At 42.1% G+C, this 15,883-nt stretch overlaps 1 protein-coding gene across 1 annotated transcript in view; it reads left to right on the top strand.

Annotated features, from left to right (window-relative positions):
- Positions 1 to 15,883, top strand: part of CSMD1 (CUB and Sushi multiple domains 1) — a gene marked incomplete at its 3' end in the record, with an annotated part of 1,679,169 nt that overhangs the window by 1,528,911 nt on the left and 134,375 nt on the right. Inside the window, exon 48 of the mRNA XM_079726547.1 lies at positions 1,947 to 2,156. Within this exon, the coding sequence (XP_079582673.1) occupies positions 1,947 to 2,156 (210 nt within the window). The remainder of the gene's footprint in view (positions 1 to 1,946; positions 2,157 to 15,883) is intronic.

The raw sequence follows: 15,883 nt of genomic DNA, 5'->3' as shown, positions 1-15,883 counted from the left end.
TCAACACTTTTTAATATTTGCAGAAATGTTTTAAATTTATAGGTTTGTTCCATGTTGGTCGTCTGTTGTGCCTAGTATTAGAATGGGCAGGATGGCCACAGGCTGGGCTGTTCCTTCTCTGGCTGCTCATGTGTCGCCAGTACATATGTTTGGACCATATGTTACAAATTGAATTACTCCTTCCAAAAAGGATTCCAAAGTTTGGTTGCCTTGTTAAAGATGTTTCATTGTAAGTCTTTCTTCTGCTTTTCACTCTCTCGGTCTCTTCGTGAAGTATTCCACATTCTACTTCTTCCAATCTTCTCTATCAAACTAGGTTGAACAATTTTAATACAAAATTACTTTCTCCAGAAAAATTGTAATATTTTTAATATGGTGATATCATTAGCTTTTGACTAGCACGTTCTCATGCTAAACCAGAGGACGTGAGGGCTCTGCCCATTGGAGTTGGTGTCCATCCAACTCTGCCTCTCCCTGTGGTACATGGGACGTAACACCCAGCCTTTCTGAGCCTTAGTTTGCTCACCTGTGCAATGATGGTCATAACAGTGATTACCTGATAGACTGAACCCCAAGAGTGAGAGGTGGCCTTACACTCTGCCCAACCAGAAAGGCCATTATTTACTCTTTTGTTCCTCCTCACAAGGTTTTCTTCATAATTGATAAAACTGTGTTTCTTGGATGATTTTAAATTTTATCGAGTACCTTTAGGTTGTTCTTCCCTATTACTCTTTGCATGAGCTTTTCTTCTTCTTTTTTTTTTTTTTTTTTACTGAATTCAGGCTTTTGATACCTGCATTTTCCATCAATACTAAGTAGATATGTTACTTTAAATTTTCTAGGTATTTACACTTAAGTAAGGTAATCCATGTTAACATGATCTTTAATATGATAATTTTAATATCTTTAATTTCCTAAAACCTAGGAAACATGTCAAATATATTAGATGAAAAGGAAAAAAATAAAACTCTTTTTATCTATCAAGAACAGGAGAAGAATAACACAAAGTAAAGCTTTCCTTATATGCTGAGAGAATGATCTACAATAGCTGTTGGTATTCTCAGTTTAGGCTTTACAAAGCTAACTTAATTGCCTGGATTTATGCAAAAGCTAATGTCTTTGGCATTCTAAATAAACTTGAAAGTGAATTAAAATATTTCAGACACAGTAGTCAATTAAATTTTCAACAATACCACAATGCCATAGCAAATAACTCTAAATTATTTTGATTTTGATTTTCTTCTAAGTTATCATGGTAGTTTATCTGAGACACAGATCAGTATGATGCTAGCAATATGGGTCCTTCAGACAGTCTTTGTATCTTGCCCTGTGCCAGGCTGTTAGATTGAATTGTGAGAGCTAGAGTGGGGTTGATCCGAGTGGGTTTCTTGCAAACATCAGTAATTTGTTTTGCAGGCACTACACAATTGAAACAATCACTTACCAAACTAAGAAATTTCTTGTGCAATGGTATGCCCTTCCATTTAAAAGCCACTTTTAAAGATTGTTGCATTTTGTTAGATCTGTATTGGCTTCTTCCTTGATAAAGCCACAAATTAAGGATGATTTGACGTACGATTACAACCTTGTGTTTCTGGTTGTAATGATTATAATAGCAGCTGGACAAAATCACTGCCATATGTGTGGATATAAGTCACCATTCTAAGAATTATACCTGCATGTCTCTGTGATGCAATGCTGGTAACACCCGTATTTCATAAATAAGTTGACTTAGGGGCATTTACTACATGGAAAAAGGTCACACAGCTAGTAGGTAGCTGAGGTGAAACTGAACCAAGGATCATTGTAATTCACAAAGTGTGCACTCCACTCGGCCTCCTAGAGAGATGCTGTTTGGGGAAACGGATACAATTTTAATCCCTATTGGTAAACATTATCATAAAATTTGATATTAACTGCCACCGATTTTGCATATTTTTTCATAGGTGCACATATTCAATTTCTGAATTTTTCTACCGAAGCTAATCATGACTACCTTGAAATTCAAAACGGACCTTTCCACACCAGCCCGATGATGGGGCAGTTCAGTGGCCCCGACCTGCCTGCGCCCTTGCTGAGCACAACTCATGAAACGCTCATCCACTTTTACAGCGACCACTCGCAGAACCGGCCGGGGTTTAAACTCACTTACCAAGGTAAGGAGTCAAAACACATCTAGGGATGCTTCTTACAGGTAAATTGTAAGGGTAGACCTCCCTAGCCGGTTAAAGGCTTGTACGGCTGGAGTCATTTCTAGTTGGGCATGGTTTTCTGATTGAGAGTGGAGTGGAGTCTTGGCTGTTGTACACACAAGTCAGGACACAGACACAAGGAGCAGGGTCAGCCATGCACCATCGCTGCTTCACCTGAAGTCCCTTGTCTCTACCCCCAACAGCCACCGTCACCACCTTCAAGCCCCTTGGCCCCATCACCAGGTAGCCTTCTCACCTGTCACTATGTCCTCTTGGCCACGTGTAGGTATTTCCCATCGGTACTATGGTGCAGGGAGTCCGTTCACAGTGGAAGTGGGTCTGACCGTGTCTCTCGTGCCCTTAAGCCTTGTCTCAGCTCAAAGTAATGGTTCTATGTACTATTCAAGTCATGTTCAAATTATGCCAGAAAAAAAAATGAGAATGAACCTTACGTGTTTTTAAACCATCAAAATATGAGGTCTCTAACAAAAGTTTGAATCTACCATTATCAAAGCATTTTTGACATGTGAAAAAGTTCAAAGTTTTCATTTCAAACACAGTAATTTAGCTGGCCTTTTCTTGAATGTTGTTAATTCAAATGAAGTTGGAAATGTCAAAAGTGGAGTCTTTTTTTAACACAGCAAAATCACTTGATTTCTTTAATTTCATAGGCTACCCTGGAAAAATACAGATTTAATATTTTATTACTGAAAGAGGATGGCATTTTGTGTTGAACTCTTAGACCTTGTTACTTCAGTTGTTACTTAAAATATAAATTTACGTTTCCAGAATTTGGGTCTCTTAAAATAGGAATCCAGGTAGGAGAAAAAAGAGAGGGTGGTACAGGTTGAGGAATGCAACAGGAGACCTTGCCAGCATTTCTCTAGGTCCGTCTGTGTCTTTCATTCCGTCTCACCTCAATCCCCCTCCGTCTCAGCCAAGGGTATCACTTCCTCCTGGAAAGGCCCCCACACACAGAGAACAGCGGAAGGGAGACAGCTTCCCCCAGGCCAGCTCAGAGGTCTGCCTGCAGCCCTGCTCGTCCTCCTTTTGGAGATGAGAGAATGCTCCCCCTGCTTCCAGGCAGCCCCTCCCGGGCTCTAGGCTCTAGAATGTTTCTTTCTACTCTGTCAGGGCTGTCAAGGCAGGAATCATCCTCCCTTTATTGCATTTCCTGCTGCTACTTCTCTACCAGATCTTTCTCATTAGTGTTTCAAATATACTCAAATTCCTCGCTCCCTCACACACACCCCTGTTTATATTTAATTTTAATGACCTGCATCTTCCTTCAGCTCCCGCTCTGTAAGAAACCTCTGGGAGGAATGGTCTACCCCAGCTCTCCCAGCGTCTGCTCCTCTTTCTCACTTCTCCTGCCCACCCGCAGGCATCTGCCTTTAACACCCCCCAGTGACACGATCGGCCGTGTCGGCAGTTCTTTGTGTCATCTGAGATTCTCCAGTGGGGGTGATGGGACCGGCCAGAGACAGATTAGCAAGAGGAGAACAAGCGCAAGTTCATTAACATGCCCGTCACTCGGACACACAGACACCTGGGAGAACCCAGACGTGAGTCACTCAAAGCAGTGGTTAGAACTCGGGTTGAGGTACCATCTGAGGCTAAAACAAAGGAGAAGAGTTTGGGGCTTCTGGGAAGGGGAGGTGGCAATGGAGAGAAAAGCAGGAAATGTGTGGTTCACAAGGGTTGCTGAGTCAGGCTTGTTGTGCTGATTTAAGGAGGAGAGAAAGCTCTGCAAATGTACATTTTCTTCGTAAATGTGAATTTCCTCTACAAAAGGGGACCCTGTGCCCTGTTTTTAGAGTTTTCCCCTGCATCTGCTTGTTCTCAAAATACCCCAAGATTTATTGAGCAAACACGGATGTAGCTCTTTCCAATACCTACACAAGGACTCAGCAGGCCTGATGGAGTCAACAGCCGTCCCGTCTCCCGCACAAGTGAGGGACCACGGGCCCATCCGTCGGTCTCTGTCGCAGCATCTGGACACTGAGCCTGTGGCAGCTGCCGTTGCCTCTCATTCTGCAGACCCGCACGGACCCTTCCTTCTGACTGTGCTCCCACTGCATCCCTCCTGCAGCCTCCAGTCCCACCCCGTTTCAGCCAGAAAGCCCCAGCCGGTGGGTGCATTCTCCTCTGGGATCCTGTCCCTCCTGGTACCTTTGTGTGTGAACTGCCCTCTCCCTGTCCCAACTTAAAATGACTGATTCTCCACTGCTGCTCAGAGAGGCTTCTCTCCCCACTGAGGCTGAAGCACCAAAGGCTCCTATAACTGGTGTCAAATGCAAAACAAATTCAGATTTAGTAAGAAGAGACTTTTATTGGGAAAGATTATTTATTGCAAGAGGGGAAGAGGTCTATTGCCATAGAGAGAACAAGTCTCCAGCCATAAGATCAGCAAGCATTTTGAGGGTTAGGGAGAGGCTTTTCCTTCATGGAGAGCAGTAAACAAAGCTAGAAGAAGCTGGGGGTAGGGGCTGCGGTGACCAGGAGGGGCATGAGGGGATGTGGGTGAAAGCAGGTCTTTCCCTGAGGCCAGCCTGTCTGTGGCCCAGGCTGAGGGTGGGCCAACGTTTAGGGGGAAGAAAAGCGTAACTGAAGTTTGGCTTACAAGAGTTTTGTTCCAGTTGGCCACTGAGGACCAAACATTTCAGCTAACCTTTTAAAGGGAAAGCATGGGAATTTGGAGGATTTTGTCAGGTCCGGTCACAGGTAACCAAAGGGCACCTTGACTTTTATCTCAGTCCTGGGGGAAGTGGTTCTTTGCACTAAGTCATTTCCTGAAACACAGAGGAGTTAGGGAAGGAGGTGGGTTTCCTCACCTCAACTTTTCTCTAGGATTCCTGAGCTCAGGTGAACTGTCACATTGTCATTGGGAAGAGAACAGAGCAGGGTCTGAGGGCTTGGATTCTGAAGCCTAGTTACTAGTTAAAGGAATCCCATCCGTGAGCTCTGACCCGGGCCTTGGTGCTAACACAGGTTTACTGATAACTAAACTGCTCCTGTGCACGTGACTCCACTTGACTCTCTATCCAGAGTCAAAAAGGAACCTATGAAATATGCGAAAGAACCCAAAGAGAACACTGAGAACCCAGAAAGAAAAGTGAACTCTGACTTGTGGAGGTAGAGAAGATGCAAAGTCATGCATTCTTAAGGACTGAGGAAAATTCATATGCTGAACTGAGATTTTTACCTTTCCTACAAATATTTGTGTAGGGGACCCTGCTTTCCTAGGTTCTTGGCTGAGACCCCCTGTAAAAAAAAGGCAGATTAACAGTGGAAAATCAGAAGTTAATAACATGTATGCCTGCTGCATACAGGGGAGATTCCCAGGGAACCTGATTAACTCCCCAGCATGGCCCAAGCCACCACCTTAAACACCACCCCAGCTGAAGAGCCAGAAGCTGGGAGGAGTCAGGGGAGGTGAGCAGGAAAGCAGAGGAGGCAGGCTTACAGTTGCTGTGCAGATTGAGGCCTTTTTTTCTTCTCCATTGATAAGTTGCTAAACGTTTAGCCATCTTTCTCTTCCTGGAACAGAGAAAGGACACCCTTACAAAGGGAGTGTTCCCTCATAAATGTATTCATAAATGTCTCTTATAAACAGGTTACCTCTACTCTGTTTTCAGAGATTCCCCCATTTCTGCAGTTTCTTAAAAATAACCAGAGACTTCCCTGGTGGCACAGTGGTTAAGAATCCGCCTGCCAGGGGGGTGGCCGCGTGGCGCGGGGAGATTGGCTCGGTGCTTTGTGGCCGCCTGGAGGGGTGGGATGGGGAGGGTGGGAGAGAGGGAGACGCAGGAGGGAGGGGATGTGGGAACAGATGTATATGTATGACTGATTCACTTTGTTGTAAAGCAGAGACTAATTAAAAAAAAAAAAAGGAAAAAAAAAAAAAAGAATCCGCCTGCCAATGCAGGGACACGGGTTCCATCCCTGGTTTGGGAAGATCCCACATGCTGCGGAGCAGCTAAGCCCGTGTGCCACAACTACTGACCCTGTACTCTAGAGCCTGCGAGCCACAACTACTGAGCCCGCGTGCCACAACTACTGAAGCCCGTGCACCTAGAGCCCATGCCCCGCAACAAGAGAAGCCACCGCAATGAGAAGCACGCGCGCCGCAACAAAGAGTAGCCTCCGCTCAATGCAGCTAGAGGAAGCCCGTGCAGCAACCGAGACCCAACGCGACCAAAAAATAACTTAAAAAAAATAATAACTTAAAAAATAATAATAACCAGCTCGAGATAATCCTCATGCCAAAGACATATTTTGGGGTGGCAAATTCTGCTCCCCTTCATCTGTCTAGATATAGATTCATCTCTCTTTAAATTAAAAAAGAAGCTTTTGTGAGGAGCATAGCAGTGTTCTTCTCTGGCTTCCCCCTCTTGGTTTCCATCCATCAGAGTTGCCAGTAGTGATTTAAAATCCAATTTGTAAGTTTACAGATTCACCTTTCACATGATTAGGTGACCATCCAAAAAAATAAAATAAGAAACAACACTCAAATCTCAAATTAAATTATGCTAGTGTCCCTGTCATATGTCTGAAATCACAAATATCAACAATTTGTAGTCCCTGTCTCTTGACCACTCAGGCCTGGCCAGAGTAGGTCCTGGCACACGGCTGCACCATCAGAACATTAAGGAGAAAAGGTGGTTTGGGCCTGAATTCCTGAGAAGAGGCACAGGGAGTTTGCAGAGATGGTGAGATTGAAGACTGGATTTCTTTGCACCTGAGTCTGACTTTATGCAGGGTTACAGTCCATCCTTCCGAAGGGGATTGTTTATATATATAAATGTTCCTTAAGGTGTTTATTCCAAATGTAGGTTTTAAAATGAATATAAGCTAAGGGCTGGAGACTTTTTAAGAGCTGGGATGTGGGACCTTGGCCCTCTTGGTTTGCCTGAATCCCATAACCCTTCAGTCAGCTCCCAGGCAAGAGGTAGTTACACGGCTTGGAGTCACTGAAGCTCAGCTCCTGTCCTCCAGGGCAACTGCAGAGTGGGGGCACATATCACACCTGATGTCACATTTCAGAGGGACGGTCCCCAGGTCCTTGAGAAAGACACACCTGGGCTGTAAAACTGACAAGAGGCTTTTACGAAGATTTACATACGTCTCCAAGGGACAGAGAGAAAATATACAGTGACAAGTTGTCTAAAATAAACACTCTAAGGAAAGGGAGATCAGCACCAGAGTCTGGATGAAGCCTGGCCAGGTCAGAGGCGAAGGACGCATTTGTAGGCGAGCCCATGTGGTGAGGACATTCAATTGTGGAATAATTTGCATCCCACATTGAGAAGTTGAATTTTATTCTTTAGGCCCATGGTTCTAGAATTCAAGAGATCCATGACTTGAATGGTAAATATCTACCCCATGAGATATAGATATTATAATTTATATATAATATTAGTATACATAATATCTCTATATAAATGTAAAAATACAATTTTAATATTTTCCTCTTAACCTCTAATGATGCGAATGTAGTATTAGTATAACCTGTACTTTGTCACCAAATCACAGATAATTCCATGTTTTATTACAATCATTGCAGATATCTCAAAATATTACTGTACAATATTGTGAAGTGACATTAGTTATTAGACTTGCCACCTGCCATTTAGTGAAATAACATCTATTACTATACCACAAGTCTGGCTTTCATCACACTTTCATAAGTAAATTTTTCCCTTGTAATCTGATGTATTTATTTATGCATTTAAAATATTAGTTTGAGGATAGTGGACTTCACCAGAATGCTAAAGGAGTTCATTTTAAAACTCTTAGGAAAGCTGGTGGGTAATAAACTGTTGAAGGTTTAAAAGTGACTGTCTTAGTCCATTCAGGCTGCTTTAACAGAATACCATAGCCTGAGTGGCTTTTAAACAGCAGATATGTGTTGCTCACAGTTCTGGAGGCTGTGAATCCAAGATCAAGGTGCTGGCAAAGACACGCTTCCTGGTTCCTAGGTGGCACCTTCTCACTCTGTCATCACTTGGCAGAAAGGGTGAGGGAGCTCTGTGGGGCCTGTGTTATAAGGGCACTAACCCCATTTATGGGGCTCCACCCTCATGACCTATCACTTCCCAAAGCCGCCACTTCCAAAACCATCACATTGGGAGTTAGGATCCAACATACAAATCTGGGGACACAAACACTCAGTATATAGCAGTGAAAATTGCATTAGTCATATGTTCATTTTTTAAAAGCTTAGTCTCCACGTACATTGTGGACTGTTAAGCAGGCAAGAAATGGGTTTGGCAAAAAGAGGGAGACAGGAGGTAAAAAGACACGTTTAAGAGACAATTTTAAAGTTTCAGGCATGGATGGGGACCACGTGCCCAGGCTGAAGCAGTATGCTTGGTACCTACTGCAGAGGAAATAATGAGGGTGATGTGGTGGGTGGCGGAGCCTCTCCCTGAGGCTGAGACTTGAAGAACGGGAAGGAGCCGGGGGGTGTAAAGAGCAGGGACGTGTGTCCGGGTGGAGAGAGGAGCTCCCATGTTCAAAGAACAGAGAGGACAGAGCTGGAGTGCTGAGAGGAACAGGGTCTGAGAGGTTTGCAGGATGGAGACTGTTTGGGAGTTGGGTGGTAACGCATTCAGAGTTGTTTCCAGGTGCAATGTAAAGTCACTGAAGGACGATAGCAAAAGATAAGTCCCTGCAATGCAGAGAATGGATTGTTGGAGGGGGAGGGAGGGGAGGAGAGAAAGCAACAAACCCAGCGAAAAGAGTCCAGGAGAGATGCAAGTCTCAACTTCAGCACAGCTTTCTTTCATTGTGTCACCTTCATCTGGCTCTTAGATCAGCTTAGAATCTGAATGGTATTATTGTGAACCCCATGCTCCTCTTTCATATTTCTGTACATCTGGTCTCTCCCCCTTCCCTGTTCCTATTGAAGTGTATTCTGTTAAAATATGAGCATTTCATTCGTGATCATCATTTTAAACTTGGTTATTACATGGTAGTCTTTACTGTTTGACACGATCTTAGTATTTGAGTCAATAAGAAAAGTATAGCATAATTATTTCTCCTACATCTAAGCTGCCAATTAAGTGGTATATCTCAGTTGACCCCAAGAACTTTTGAGAAGTCTCCCCCAATTTGAATATTCTTAATAATATATTGAAAATTTTAACTTTTCTTTCTTTATTGACATTGCAAAAGTCAAATACAGATTCCCATGCTAGTACTGTTTGCCATGTAGTTTTGAAACTAGATTTTATCTTACGTAGCTTTAAACTGCCGCAGTTCAAAAAAGTGTTTTTTGTTTTCTTTCTCGATATTTTCCAGGTAGCGTTACTAAGGCCATGTCTACATAGCTCCAAAAGCTACCAATTAGTTCACTCTAAAAAGAATGTTAAAAAAAAAAAAAAAAAGGAAGGAAGGAAGGGAACAACAGTACCACAAAAAGTCTGTGTAGGAATCATTTAGACTAGAGATCATAAAGCTGCTGTGATTGGTTAGCAAAATATTAATATTTTTTAAATTGTCAATATTTAGAATTAGATTTCACATAATTGGTGAAAGACCCATAGATCCACTTTCCCTTTTCCTGTTGCAATGTCAGGAACGACTTTTGGCCACGTTGACAGGTGGGAGCCGTCCCCTGAAGTGTCAGAGTGATGGCCCTTCCAGGGTGTAGGGGCATTGACTTCAGAAATCTCCTGTAGTTGCCTGCAAGCTGTGATCCCACACTGTCTGCCTGGCCTGTGGGCATTCAAATTTGTTGAGTCCGCATCTAGGCCAGACATCTGGTTCGTTGAGCAAACGTTTTATTTACTTGACACCTGACTCTACATTTAAGTATCCACATTTTTAAAAAGAAAAATCCCTAAGTAGTATATTTTTATGTAGGCAGTTAATTTGCTATAATTGAGAGATATAAAAATAAATTAAGTAAAAAAGAAGGAGAACACGAATATGAGGCATTCTGATTTCTTGCAGAGTATCTTACCTGACAGGGATGAAACTTAATTAGATAGTTTGTCATTTTATAAAATTTATAAGTTGGCAAAGTGACACAACTCTGATGTGTGTGTGTCACATCAAAATTCCTAGGTTCCACCTGAGATTTATAAGTTAAGCTTATGATTAATAACTCATAAGAAGATGCATAAATCATGCAGATAATTCTTGTCATTCTCAATGATGTCTGTGTTGTACCCCTTATTCCTAAGCCTTCTCATTTATTTATGACCATATAAAGGTCAAAAATGCTACTAGTAGTTGTAGCTGTCTTGAAGTTAAATGACTTACACAGAACTTGAGAAATGAAAGGTGAACTGTGTGAAATAAAATTGAGTTCGTGTACCCTACTTCTAAGTCAAAAACTGGAAGATAGGAGATAGGACGAAGATATTTATCAACTAATTAGATATCAATCAGAAAATGTAATAGATATCAGAAAGATGGCTACATGATTCCATTGGCTGTCACATCAAGCACCTATAATTTAAACACTTGATGCAAATGTCGTTTGAGATTGATATATGTGAATAATCGTTATTTTCCCAGATCCAAACAAAGGATTCTCCTAAGAAAGAGAAAATTCTGTGTGTTATCTTATTCTTGTAGTATAAGGTATGGGCTTACTGATACTGAGATTTTTTTTCATAATATTTGTGAAATGTTGCCACATTAAGATTTTTAGTGACTTTCTTTTGTTTTTTGTGACCTGACATTTGGCGAAGCTGAATATTTATCTTCCTTCTTTCCTTCTTTCCCTATTTCCTCTCTTCCTTCCTTCCCTCCTTCCTTCCTTCCTTCCTCCTCTCCTCCTCCCTCCCTTATCTTTCTTTCTCTCTCTTACTTTCTTTATCTTTCTTACACTATAAAGCATAATTGTTGAATGCCAATAACTTAAAGATAATTTTAAGTGCTTCAACCATAGGTGGTAAAAACATCTTTTTCCTTTTGCTATATGTGCTGTGCACCTTAAAAAAAAAAAGCCAACGTAATAGGATATGTTAAATCTGCTTATCCATGCATACAATCACAAAACCATTGCATTTTTAGTGAATTGAATCTATGAGAAAATAGGCTATAGTTTGTGGATACCAATTTTTTCCCCTTTAGGAGGAAAAGCAATTAACCTGCCTTTATGTACAATGAGCAACTGAAGAATTCATTCTAACGGATTGTATAAGCACACTCACTGTTCCTTACAGATACGACCATAATTTATACATGAAATTGACACACCTCTAAGACTGTCGCTCTTTTTCCTTCTAACGTGATATTCTGAGTCATTGAGGAATAAAGGCGGGGAGCTTCCTCTGTCCTTTTCCACCATCTGCATGAGTGAATCAGGCTCTCAACATGAGGCTCTTTATAAAGAAGCCTATTTCACATAAAAAATGCTTAAAACAGTGGGTAATACATAGTTGTATCAATTCTCATGCCCTCCAGGGTGTCCTTTTTCAAGATGGAAAAGTGCCTACAATGTGGTTCATGGACTAGACTCTTGGAGACTAGGGTCCAAATCTTAAAAGTTGTCCACTTTCCTCCCTGCAGGTCATGTGGATTTGCTTTTCCTTTTATGGGTTTGCTGAAAGTAAAAGTAACAATCTCAACCACTTTCTGCCTTAAGAGAGCTATTCCTCTGAACCAAAGGCACACCTGGATGGGTCTGTCAGTGGATGTGTCTCCTAGGTGACGGTGCCTTCAGGTGTCCACATCCCAGTTGAGATGTGCCGTGTGCTTCTTCATCAGTCCTCCCCAAGCTCCTGATGCAGTAAAGGGATTCTGAGTCTGATGTGTGAGTCTGTAGTCTTAGTGAGTCCAACAGTTCCTTTGCGTTGAAATAAAAGTTTCTCCACCAGGTAAAGGCTATTGTGTAAAAGGATTTCTGGGCACTTAATCCTTGGTTGGTCGAAGCACAAGACACAATTGTAGTTGCAACTGTGAACAAGCAATTTGGTGAACAGTCCTTCAGGGGAGCCTTCGGGCAGTGGGAAAGGCATGGGATTGGCTGCAGCCTTAACAGTAATGTAGGTGGATGTCATCAGTAGGTTCTGGGATCAAGGTGTTCACATAAGGAGCACAGAACATGTAGGTGGACAATCTGTCTTAAAAACGAGAACTAGGATTGTATCCTTGTTACAAAGGGAGGTGATGTGTTATCCTAGTCATGATAACATCCACTTTGGGAAACTGGTGAGCTTATGTATGTGTGCCTGTGAGAAATTCCGTTGACTACAACACGAGCCTTAGCCACTTCCATGACCAGATTAATCTTTTCATTGAGAGGAAGCCGAGGACTTGAAAAGGGCTTGGAGGTCATATTCAACGTAGACGCTGATGCAGACTGCAGTCTCTCCTCCCTGTAAGGAAGCTGTTTTCTTAAAGTATTTCACACAATCCCCGTATTAGAAGTTGCTTCTCCCCCCTGGTCTGCCCCCATCTGATAAGTGGCTCAAGAGCTCTGCCTGGAGTGAGGGAATTTCGTCATAGAAACCAGACATTTCTTACAGTCAAGACTTAGCCTTGCTGAACTGATATATACAAACCATGTTCATTGCGTTTATTATCTCTGTTAATTCTTGTGAATAAGATAGGTATCTTCGTTCTCCTTTCATAAATGAAGAAATGAGCCTCTGGAGTGGAAGTGGTTTGGTCAGCATCCTAGATCCATTAGATGCGAGACCCAGGTCCAGCTCAAGTCCCTGGGCTCCCTTGCAGCACATCCCAGGGCCTCTACTATTTTACAAAACGACCTTCAGGCTCTTGTACGTGCTTCACAAACCTATTTCTCTGTTGGTTGATGATTCTCTTTCTAATTCAACTTTTCAATGATAGATCTGACAACAGATCTTGTAGAACAACTGGATAACACCTCAAAAAGTCATTAGGAGTTGTCAAACATAGAAATATATGAAAATATATGAAATATATGAAGGACTCGATGTCCTTCAGTTGAAACAGAATTTGTTTGAAAATGGTGATTTTTACTTCTCTTTATGCTAGAAGTGGCTTCCTTATCAAATTCCAGTGAAGTGGTCTTTTCTTTTTCTCTCTTAGTTGTTTTTTTCTCTCAAATTAAAATGTGTTATATTATTAAAGTGAGTTTATGGGAATTAATGACCATGAGTGATGAGTACAGAACAACAAAACTCTGCTTAGATGAGGGTCTGACACTTGGTTGAGCGATTCTTCACTCTCAAGCCCAGAGGTCACATTAATTAAACTCCCACCTCTGAAACCAGGTATATGGACACATCACAGATATTCAGAGGTACATGGACATCGACAATACAGGTAATAAAAAATCTACTGCACCTGTGCTAAGCAGCACACAATGGGAATCCTTCCAAAATTCATCTATTTTCGCATACTAAAGAATTATTTTTATTACTTCTTTTTAGTTACTTTAATTCAGACACCTGATAGTCCTGTAGATCAATGCATGTATCACTGTGTAAGTGTGACCATGAGTCAAACTTTGGGAAAGACATTTTTTATAAAAAGAGAATGTGACTTATGACTTAGTTGAAAATTTGGGAATATTGATATTGATATTTAAATAGTGCAGGACTCCATTAAATAAGAGATTTAGAACAAAGACCTAAAAATAGTGTCACTGATATTTATACTTAGTGTAAATTGAAAACAAGTTTAATTGGGATTGTAAATTCTTAAGAAAACTCTGAAATGAGCTGTGGGTTTTGTATTATGTCTTTTGCCTGGCAGATATTTATGTGATAAAGAATGGGTCCTGCCTTTTAAAAACATGTCGCTGTCCATTTGCAAACATGTCCTAATGCCTCTCCTATGGCTTGGCGCATTTCATTACTAGGTTCTCCCCTTGTAAGAGCTGTAGACCATGAACAGGGGTGGGGCTCTGGGCAGACGGCCTCCGGAGCTCCTCTCCTGGAACTCCCCGCCTTATCTCAGAGAACTGACTTCCTTCTGCCCTTGGGCCCCTCCTCTTCCCTCTGCTGAAGAGTCTCTCTTTCTTGGGCATTGCCTGACTGGCATCTTCTCCCCACTCAGATCTCAATTTCAGCGTTAATTGTTCAAGGATGCAGTTTTTGATCACCCTCACTTACCTTCATCCTGGGGGTTTTTTTCCCTTTATTTTAGTCCTTGTTTATTTTTTTAATAATAGTTTACACAACTTACAATTGTTTTACGTAATTACCGACGTATTGATTTATTTGTGTCTGTTTCCCTAAATAGAATGTAAGTTTCATGAGAGCAGGACCCATTTCTGTCTAGTTTCCATTTGTAACTAGTATTTATAACATAGTAGACACTCAATACATGATTTTTATCTTACTCAATAAATGAATAGGTAATAAAAACTATAGTCCTGCCTACCTGGGCTGGCATTCTCTCTCTCTTTTTTACCCTTTAATTCCTATACAGGACAACTGCGTTAGTGCCATTAAAAAAAGAAAGAAAAAACATTTTTTCTTTTAATCAAGGGTAACATACAGCTGTTGGACTTAGAAAGGCAACCCTGAAATTTCTATCTCAATCCCTTTCACAGAGTTTAGATGACGGGTGGAAATAAGCTGGCTTTATAAGTCCCTAAAGAGACCTTGAATGCTGGTCTTAAATTATGCCACAAACCACATAACACGTGTAGGGAAATGCATTGTATGACATATTATTAGTGTGTGTGATGAACCTGTGGAGCATGTGTGTGTGAGTCTGTCTTAAATGCTGTTTCACGTGACCGTTCATCAGGAATCTCTGTTACCGTTACCTCCTTTATAATGTACTGTGATGATTGGTTCTTGTATTGATACCCTAAGGGCACCGCTAGAGCATGAACAGAATCTTTCAGGGAGGCTAGGGTGATGTTGAACATGGTTTAATTTGATTTTCGCCCCATGGAAACTGGCAATCCGTTTTTGATATTTACTTTTTAAGTTTTATCATTAGCAGCTGTATTTGATGTATTAGAGGACTCATTTCTCCAACAGAACTTATTGTATTTCAAGCAAAACAAGAATGAGAACAAGCGGCTGATTTCAGTCGAAAAGAGTATAACAAAGGAGGAAACTGGCTAATAGTTGAAATGCAGCATGGGAGTCTCTGTTCTTTTTCTGAGCGTAGGTCTATAAGGTAACTTTAACTCAAACAGCAATACTGCGAGGAGGGAAACCATGCACTGTGGATATTTGCCAGGCCTGGCTTTCAGGAAAAGGCTGCTTCATGGCCTCCCGAGTGGGGTGGTCCTTGGGAGAGGCAGGCAGCCTTGCTCTGTGATTGCCAAGTGGGCCAGGGAGAGAGGCACGTTATGGGGAAGGAGAAGAGGGGTGTGTGTATGTGGGGGGGTGTGTGCGTGTGTGCGCGCGTGCGTACGTGGGTGTGGGTGCGCGCGCGTGTACATGCATGTGTGTGTGTGTGCGTGTGTGCATGGGTGTGGGTGTGCGCATGCGTGTGCATGTGTGCATGCATCTGTGTGCATGCATATGTGTGCATGTGCGTGCGTGTGTGTGTGCACGCGTGTGTGGGTATGAATTAGCATGGAGGGTCCAGGGCCTCCCTTAGAGAGAGGCTCCCCACTCCCACCCAGAGGGCTCTTCTACCTCCAGGTTCTACTTGGTTCTGGACCCTGGAGGAGCCAATGCCAGGAACTATGTCAAGATACTCCCAGACCTTGGCCACCGCTGCATCTTCTGCTTTCTGCTTTCTTGCTCCCAATCACTCTTCAACTGCTTATCTGA

The sequence above is a fragment of the Hyperoodon ampullatus genome, assembly GCF_949752795.1.
Source record: "Hyperoodon ampullatus genome assembly, chromosome: 20".
Classification (NCBI taxonomy): domain Eukaryota; kingdom Metazoa; phylum Chordata; class Mammalia; order Artiodactyla; family Ziphiidae; genus Hyperoodon; species Hyperoodon ampullatus.
Note: the sequence above shows the minus strand (reverse complement) of the source record. Positions and strands in the feature narration are given on the sequence as shown.